The sequence below is a fragment of the Cryptomeria japonica genome, chromosome 3 (genome assembly GCF_030272615.1).
Source record: "Cryptomeria japonica chromosome 3, Sugi_1.0, whole genome shotgun sequence".
Lineage (NCBI taxonomy): Eukaryota > Viridiplantae > Streptophyta > Pinopsida > Cupressales > Cupressaceae > Cryptomeria > Cryptomeria japonica.
The window spans coordinates 815,749,584-815,759,719 of record NC_081407.1 but is presented as its reverse complement, the minus strand read 5'-3'; the positions used below and the strand labels follow the sequence as shown (position 1 = coordinate 815,759,719).

Below are 10,136 nucleotides of genomic sequence, written 5' to 3'. Positions count from 1 at the left end.
AACTTACTCTGGAAAAAGTGGAAGCTTGTAAAGTGAAGATTCAATCTAGAGCTCGTAGGAACTGGAGTGCATGTACATTATTTTGATAGGTAATTTGTGCAACTTTAGGCAATTCTCTTGGGTAATTCTCTTATTTTAGACTTCCTCAACTCCTATAGAATGAAAAAGTGGAAGCTTATAAAGTGAAGATTCAATCCAGAGTTTGTAGGACATACCATAGAACTGGAGTGCATGTACATTATTTTAATAGGTAATTGGTGCAATTTTAGGCAGATCTCTTATTTTAATTGTGTTTAACTCTTATTGTTATATCTTATTGTCTACTATTTTTAAATAATGCATTTATTTTATTTTCATAAAAAAAAATTTGTCTCTGTAAATTTTAATCTTTATATTTAAAAAATAAATGTAAATTGTAAGTAATTTTTATTCCTCTGCTGCCAATATTGATTTAAAAATATATCTAGGGTTTTTTCACATGAGATTGTATAATTGTAAGCAATCGCTTACTTTTAGGCATGTTTTATAGAAAAAATAATATTTTAAAGATGTGAATCACAAAAACCTGATGTTGACTGATTGATCCTTGGAATTTCATGGGAATATCATGGGTTCGTGGGAATTCAAAATCTGTGTTTGCATACAATGCATTTGGCAATACTTCTCTCTCTCTCTTCTTGCATGTTCTTCCATCTCCACACGCATATTTCTATAACACAAAACTCTTGCAAAACTGGATTTCACAAAAGATAAGTGATTCAAACTGAGTTACAAGTGATTTATTTGTTCAGAGTTAGATTAACACTGAGAGGATTAAGTTAGAGATGGAAGCCCAACCAAGGAAAAGAAAGTCTTCAAAGCCACCTTCAGTACCCACATTTACAGCTTCTGGAAAAAGACGAGGTAAGTTTATATTCTATAATGTTTTGTTTTATCTGTATTCTGAATTAAGTTTTAGTGGTATTGTTTGTGTCCATTTATGTGGAGAGAGTGTAATTTTTATGTTTGTAGGACGTCCTCCAAAAGTGAAGGTTGGAGCATGTGAAGGTGGTGAGAGTAATAGTAATTTAAGCAGTGGAGTTGAAAGGGAAAGGGAAAGGGAAAAAGTTGAAGAAAAAAGAAAGTCGGCATCAATATCAGCGGATATGATGAGATGGTTTATGGCTCCTCCATCTCCTCTTACACTCATTGCAAATATGGCATATGAAGATTTGAGGGCAATCGAAATGGAAACAGGGCATATGACGGAAACATTCATTCCTCAACAAATGCCGATGCAGTTAACAGAAACTTGGATTCCTCATCAACACCCCTTTGATGAGCTCCTCTACCTGTTTGAAGCTAATGCATCATGGTAGTTCAATACTTAATTCAAAACAGACGCACATTTTTTTGCTCGGTTAAACAGACAGACATGTGTATATGTGCTTTTCGTTTGAACATTTTAATTTTATTTTAGAAATATAGTTCAAATTTAAATATGTTTTAACTTTTAGTGGTATTGTTTGTGTCAATGTTAATTTTGACTGTGCAGTTTAAGCATTGCTGGTATTTATAGTTGTTTTTCGTTGTTTTTTAATTAGGTTCTGATATTATGTTTTGTAAAAGAGTTTTATTAAAAATAAATGTCACTTAATGGAGGTACTTGTCTTTATAGTGATATGACATAGTTATTTAATTGATAGTTATAGTGATAGTGTACACATGGAATTGAATTTTATTTTGTGATTCATATTGAAAATTGTGACGATTTCATCTATTTCATTTATTAAATGATTTAAAGCTTGATATTTTATGGATCAAATTGTCATAAAAGCTGTGTATAGAGATAAATAATTATTTTAAAAGTATTGTAGAAGAAATATAGTAAACACATTAATTTCATAACAATTTAAATGTAACTTATTTAAATAAAAAATATTAATAATTGATAGATGTATTATGACAAAAATTTAAAGGTAGGCAAGGCTAGATAATAGTTGAATGAATAATGATTTGACTAGATTTAATAATACTATACTCATCAGAATTGTTAAAATTGACTTTGTTTATCAAAATAAATATTTGTCAAATATTAATGAATAAATAATTTGATTGTAAATTTTGATTGATACCACAAATGGAGGGAGATACAAGAGTTATATATATATATATATATATATATATATATATATATATATATATATATATATATATATATATATATATATATATATATATATATATATATATATATATATAACATAGTAATTACATGAGCATAAATAATTTGTATATAAATTATTAATTACAATTGCATAATACTAATAAATAAATAATGTTTTTATATAAAAGATAAATTTTAATTGTGATATATTATCATTTGTAACCCTCAAATTCATCTTTTTGAAATTTCTTATGCATACACTAAAATGCTTCCTTATTTTCACCAAATATCTTCTATGCAAGTTTAATTTTTGTTAATTTTTAATATTCCTTTATTATTTTTGCCTATCAACAAAGAAGAGTGCTTCTGATGTCTACATTTGATTTAAACCATATTCATTGAAGTCTTAACATAGAAAATCTAGATAAAAATGAAAAATATGTCATCTTGTAAAAAGCTTTCATTTGAAAGCATTTATTCATCTTAATCATTAAAACATTACCACACCTATCCTAACATTTATGCCTTAATAAATATATATTAATTATATTCATATTAATTTAAATTATAATCTAACTATTTTAGAGATACCTAGTGACTAGGTAAGATTTGTCATCAACAAAGGCCTCTAATAATTAGATTAACATAAATTAGATAGGATTATATTGAATTACATGACTTTGGAGCAACCATCATTTCTTTTGTTAATTAAATTAGAGTTCATATTAATTATGTTCTCTTAAGATTACAGGGCTCTAACAAGATACAATACTATGTGGTATAAAATGATAGCTTCAATTTTACATATTTTTTGTAATTGACTTGTGTAATTGATCTATAGATAATTGAATGTCACTTATATATGATCGACCACCTTTTCTGCATACATTTACACCCTTAAAACCTACCCATATCACTTTAAAATTAAATCATTTTATTTTACCTAAATATTGAAATGACATATTAAGTCACATTCTGGTTATTAAACCCCTATCCTACCCCTAATGTACACACATGTGATAAAATATTGTCACTTTAAAGTTGAATGCTTCAGGGAATGATCAAGGTAATGTATAGGAGAACCATTAAATGTATTATAATCCTCACATCTTGATATCTAGTCAATTTGATTGAGGGGTTACCATGTCAAACCAAGGCAAATTAAGCATAAAAATTATGGAGTGTAGAAGATCAAAATGCTACAAATTTATGTTGACTCATTTATGGAATTTGTGTTGTCAATTGCCATTGGAAATTTCTTGTATGGAGTGTGTTGATCAAGAGTGGGTCCTGTTTTTTAGAATTAGTCAATAGTTGTGTTTGATGAGGTCTAGTCTATGTATCTAAAATTTTATAGTAGTTGTTAGCGTTCAACATTGTTTGGCATTTTCTTTCAAGGCCGAGATCAATTTAAGAGATAAGGTAGTGATAGCATCATATAAGATTTTAGTGAAATAGATATTTCTCAATCTTTCGATATTAATATATGCTTGTGTTATATAAAACAATAAAATAAACTCATGAATAATATTAATCTTCTACAAGATAAATAAAAGTACATCGACAACATAAAGATGTGAAATTTTCATAAAGATGGCATTGCACTATACATTCAATTAAATCATTGATTCATGTACACTATTGATTGAGGAATTACCTTAAAAAACATTTAATATTATGAAAAACATAAAAGGAAGTGAATTAAAAGATATGTTTTTAGCCAAAGGTTGAAAAAGTAGTGTAAATTAAAGAAAACGGAGGCAAATTAAGAATAAAAATTGCAGAGCATATAAGATCAAAATGGTACAAATTTATGTTGGCTCATTTATGGAATTCGCATTGTCAATTGGCATTTCGAAATTGAGTGTATGGAGTGTGTTGATCAAGAGTGGGTCCTATTTTTTATAGTAGTTGTCACCTTTCAACATTGTTTATTGAAAGGGAGAGAGATAGTTATTATTAGTTCATGCCAAGGTAGAACTAATGAATTCATTAAATTATTTTTTCTTAATTAATTAATCCAATCATTGTATAGAATTAAAATTTGTAAACAAAAATTCTATAGTTAATGTTTACTTTTTATTTTAAATGAATATAATCATGTTATTTTTCTTTGTTCCTATTGGTCTATATTGAAAATAGTGGGTAGAAATATTAATTTTTCCCAAAGAAAAATACATTTAAGTTTGGTTCATTAAATGATTTGTCAGCAATATTAAATATCATATAACTAGATAGATTATAAAAATTAAAAAAATAATATATTGTATTATTTCGGGGTCCTTAGACCTTCGTCGATACTCAAGAATAACTAGATTCAATGTTGTCTACTTTTTTATTGGTAGGCCCCCTTATCACATAAACTTTCCACCTTTACATCACATGTATTCTAATATCTATGCTTATGGATTCGACTGTGTGAAGTTGATGCAAAAAAACATCATACAGTTGAATCCAGAAGAATAGATCTTAACTTATGGATTGTGGAAACTTAATGACTGTTATTGCATGTATTCTTTTAAACTTTTAAATATTAAAACTTAAAAATTCTTGTAAGACTTTTAATGGCCCCACTACCATTTTGAAATTAAAAAAGAGATTAATTGAAATTTAAAAAGGTTATAGAATCCCATTTTAGAAATGTTCAAATAAAATATAGTTATATTTAAATGATGGCAAGGAGGAGAGGGTGAAAATAGAATGCTAGTGTTTTAATTTTTTGATTTATATTTAAAGATAATTAAAAATCTTGACTCCCTCTCTTCCCTAATCATTTTCTTTCATGTTTCTGCATGGAAAAATATAAATGCATACAAATATTTTACTATTATAATTAGTAAAATTTGAATTTGTGTTATCTAGATTATACTTTTTTTTAAGTTCTTGAATTTTTCACTCTATTTTTTGTTAAATTACAATTTTGACGTTTTGATATTATTTTAATAATTTATTTTATTTATTTTTATTAATATGATGAAAATAAATTTTAAACAAATAGTTTAAATCATATATATATATATATATATATATATATATATATATATATATATATATATATATATATATATATATATATATATATATATATATATAAGTAAGTACTATATTTAATGGGGATAGCTCCCTATATTTCTTAAATAAAAATTACAAATTATGTTCATTACAAAATTTGCCTATTAGTCAGGCAATCACAACATTCCCTAAACCCGCATACAGCCCCGAATGAAGCAACTTAGCAACCTACTTCTAAAATCTATTAAACCACAACATATCTAATCTAGGAAACTTTAATTCTTCATGATTTGGAGAATGACCATCATGTAATCTGCCAGGTCATTTAGTTTCTTAGTGGATGCTTCTGACATCCACCACTCCTCAGACTCTGCAAAGCTTCTGAATATTGCTAGGTCCTTGTTGATGATCCCATGCTTGAAATGCTGCCATACTTCCTCTGTGAATTCTATTGCCCTCTCCTTTTTTGCTTCCTTATCCCTGTCACTCCCTTCCTCCTTCTCACTTCTATCTTCCTCCTCGGACTCTTCCTTTGAGACTGAAAAATAGTTCTTAGGGCTGAAATAAACCTTGAGCACACTGTTCTTGCAGCCTTCCTCCAGGTCGAGTATGAGAGTAGATATATATTTTTATTTTTATTTTTATTTTATGTCATAAACTAATAACTTTATTCAGATTTTTTATATTAAAATTTTATGGTCTCCTTCTCATATTGCGTATAGATTGGGCAATGCATGTTAAGTAGTACCTTTATAAAAATTTAAATTATTTTATTGTATCTTTTTAAACCTACATTTTATAATATATATTTAAATAATAAATATAATCTATAAATTCACAAAAATCATTTCTCTAGATGAACTCAAAAAGGCCACCTTGCCACCTTTCAAATGGCTCTTGACAAGGCTCTTGGACTAGATGGCTTTCCAACCTGTTTCTACCAAACATTTTGGGAAATCATCAAGGATGAATTACTGAAAGCTATGGAGGAATCAAGGGAAAAACTACTATTCTTGGTGCTATCAATCACACCTTTGTAGCCCTCATTCCCAAGAAAAAAGATGCAATAGCTATGAGTGATTTCGATCCAATTGCGTTATGTAACACTTGTTATAAAATCATCACCAAAATTATGGCAAATCCACTCAAGAGGGTCATATACAAGATCATATCAGAAGAGAAGAGTGGTTTTGGTTTGAGCAGATCAGTAGTGAAAAGCATTATTGTGTCTCACTAAGCAGTCCACACAGATAGAAATTGTTAGGAATCCCACAGATACTGAGAGGGGGGGGGGGTGAATCAATATCTAACCAATGAATGGAATTTCTTGACTTAAAACATGTAGAACATAATATAACAGTGTACCGGTATGCAAGAAATAATGCAATAAACATAATCAAGAACATCCACATGAAAAGCACACCATAACACAAGATTTTAACGAGGAAACCCAGTGTGGGAAAAACCTCAGTGGGATTTGTGACCCACAATGTTCACTTACTGGCCAATAAGATAATATTACTTACAATAGGGGCCTGCACATGCAGGAAGGCCAACTGCCTAGAGCTCAATGCTCAATGGGAAGTCTCACTGACTTACAATGAGGATTATACAAATCCAATAACTTGTACTACTTTACAATAGCATCTTCAATGCCAGATTCAATACCGGTTCCTGCTCTATTCTTTACATATACCCCTTAACCTATATTTTGCACAATAGGTCTGCCTAATATTTTCCTTATGCTTATGTCTCCTTACCCTGATGTCTACAATGATCTGTTTTATATATAAGAGTCATTTTACAATTTGCCAAGTCGGCTTACAAAGTTTTTCAATAATAAACAAAATATAATAAAACAAAATCTTGTCGGCCTCTGTGCCAGTATACTTCCTTTCTTCAGTGTCGGTGTTGGTGTTCTGAGTGCCGGTGTAGAGTGTGATCTGCTGATGCCGATATAATGTCTTTCCTGGTGCCATAGGATTGCAAGGTTGTCATCAATGACAAAACCTTCAATCACATACAATATCTCATTGGAGTGTGCATATGCCAACAATCTCCCCCTTTGGCATTGATGGTAACACTCATGAGAAATTTCAAAAATGATCCAAAAATGTGTAGTCCAAAAATGTTACCAAAAATGTGTGTGCTCCCCCTGAGCATATGATTCTTGTGATATTGAATTTTCTCATCCTATTACTCCCCCTTTGGCATCAATGACAAAGGTTGTCAAGATGTCAGTAGAGTTTGTAGTTTCAACCTTGTAACTAGGTGGTTACAATTTGAAAAAGATCTCCCAAAATCAAGTTTATACTATCCATAAACTTTTTTCTATCCTTTATTGTTGTCTCTGTTCTCTTCACTGTATGGGTGAGATGCTGCAAATGCTCTCTCGGTGTTTTCTTTCCCTGTATTAATGCCTCAGATACTTCCTTCCATAGAGATGCTAGATAGTCCAATCTTGGACTTAGCTTTGATCTCAAATGCTTTGCCTTATTTACTATTCTTTCTTTCTCTCTTTCCAATTTAAGTAGTTCTTCCTCAAAATTTGTTATCTTCTCCTCAAAAACTGATAGTGTATCAGGTGAGTTGACAAAACTATCTACAAGTTGATTGATCTCATCATGTACCTTTCTCATTTTCTTGTCTATATCTACAGTCAAAAAGTTTGTTTTACAGGTATCTTTGTACATATTTTTGTACTCTTTCAAAAAATTACATAATTCCAGTAGAAGTGTGTCAAAATCTCTGTTACACTTCTTTATTTGCTCATCAAAGAATTTTTGTTTTTCAATTTCTACCTTATCCTTAAATTTCTCTTCCTTTATTTTCTCAATGTTTTATGTGATATATTTACACAGTGTATCAAGTTTTCCTAAAAAATATTTGTTGTCTATATTACATTTAGGAGCAATTACCTTCAAAATTGGTATGGTATCATCAATTGCTTTGTAAGCTTGTGAGTTGCAGTCGGTTATTTTCTTGATTGAGTCTAATAGTACCTCAGTCACATTAGTTGATTTGTATATTGATGCTAAATCAACAATCTGAGTATTGGTGGAAGTAACCAAGCTTGTATTGACCTCTGGTAGGTCTGTTTGTGTCTGCATTTTTTCAAGCAATGGTTTTTCTACTTCACTAGTTGCCGATGGCATTGTTTCCTTATGTACCTGTTCCTGTTGCTGTTGTTGTTGTTGTTGTTATGAAGCCTTTTGCTCGGTTTGTTCCTCTGTTTGTTGTATTTTCTCATTCTGTGTCTAAGTCTCTACCTTTTTCTCTTTATCTTCTGTCGGTTTCTCCTGTGTGTTATCAATTTCCTTAGCTACCGGAGGCTCACTAGCCATTTTAGTCTTATCAGTTGTATCATTGTCTACCACTATGTTGATCTTCTGAGTATCAACATCCACAGTATATAAGACTTCAAGATTAGGATTATTATCCTCTACATCCATACTCTCAGTTGTCGGTTGATCATCTGTAGTTGTTGTTTTTACCAGTGGAGTAATCAAAGGAGGCGGAGGTAAGTTGACTCTAACCTTGATACTAGGTGGTCCACCAACTTTTCCTTTTCCCTTGTCTCTATCTTTCTGATAAAATTTTATTGGTTTGGGGTTCCTGTATTCTTCTTGTTTTTCTTTCTCAACTAGGAATATGTCCCATCCATTTTCAGTTTCTTCAGTCACCTCATTTACTCTTCCAACCATTAAGGCAATGTGTTGGTGTGAAGTAGAAAATACTATCCGGTTGGCTTGAGCAATTACGTCACCAATTTCTTTGGGAGAGTTTACCAGATATACAACAAGTAACTTTTCAATTCTTATTTTCTTATCCGGTTCTATTACTACTTGTCTTCTTGTTTCTAGTCTTTTGAATAGTTCATCTGGAATTTCATTGACTACTTCCATCAAAAACTTCTTATACATATCCATGTGCAATATAACACTATTTTCAACTTGCTCTTTTTCATCATTTATTAAGGTGTCATATATTTTCTCTATGTTCTTCAATTCACCTTCCTCTGTGATTTCATTTAGCAGTATATTGAGAGGGGCCAAGTCTCTATTTGTCCTCTTCTTCTTCTTGGGTGTCAGTTTCTTCTTTGGTGTGGTCTTTCTTACTGGCAATCTCACTGCTTGTTGTTTTTGCCTTGTCCTCCTGGGTGAGGGTGTGGTTGCCAGTGAGGGATCTCTTTTTCTTACAACTCTTTTGAAAGTTGCAAACATGTCACCTTTCGAAGAAGTACCTACCGGTGATAGGTGAGTTTCAGGTTGTGGAGGTGCTAACTCATCCTCTATTATACCTGTTTTCTTCAATACATCTTCTTTGATGGCTTTTTCTTGTCTGGAACCTTTCCTTACAACTGCCTCAACCTTTTTCACTCTTTTCTTTGATTGTATTTGGCTTTCAATGGTTTTTGCACTACCAAATATTTCTTCCTTAGGTTCTCTGGGGGCTTCCAGAAGTGCTTTAGCATATTTTTCAACTATGTGATCATCTGTTTCATAGCCCATCTCGGTTACCCAAACTGTCCTAGGGATGACTACTTCCATCCAGATTTCATCTTTCTTGATTACAAAGCATATTTCATCTTTTTATTTTGTCAACAATCTTTTGTGATAACCTTATTCTTTTCTTCATTTTGGCCTTTAATGCTTGAAAAAAGTCATGAATATTGTTTTCCTTGTCTTTTCCCATGTTATTGAATAGTTTTGTTAACTGTTTTCCTACCGGTATATCATATCCAAGTTCTTTGTAGCCTATACCGGGAACCTGTTTTGTTATATGTAGCATCAAACATACTAACAAATTTCCAAACCTGAAAGTTCCTTTCTTGTCCTTCTTGATCTTTCCAAGGCTGTCAATTAATTCATCTTTTAACCACTCACATACATCAATTTTGCATTATCTGTGACCATATCATAAGCACTAACGGATAAACTTGAAATTGAATTGAGTTTATTTGCATGAGTAGCTTTAT

General features: G+C 30.8%; 1 protein-coding gene across 1 annotated transcript; it reads left to right on the top strand.

The window, feature by feature from the left end:
• Positions 1–667: 667 nt before the first annotated feature.
• On the top strand, positions 668–1,423 carry LOC131068890 (uncharacterized). Its single transcript, XM_058004163.2, has 2 exons — positions 668–903; positions 1,012–1,423. The coding sequence occupies exons 1-2, from the start codon at positions 825–827 to the stop codon at positions 1,356–1,358; spliced, it is 426 nt and encodes a 141-aa protein (XP_057860146.1). The 5' UTR covers positions 668–824; the 3' UTR covers positions 1,359–1,423.
• Positions 1,424–10,136: the final 8,713 nt, after the last annotated feature.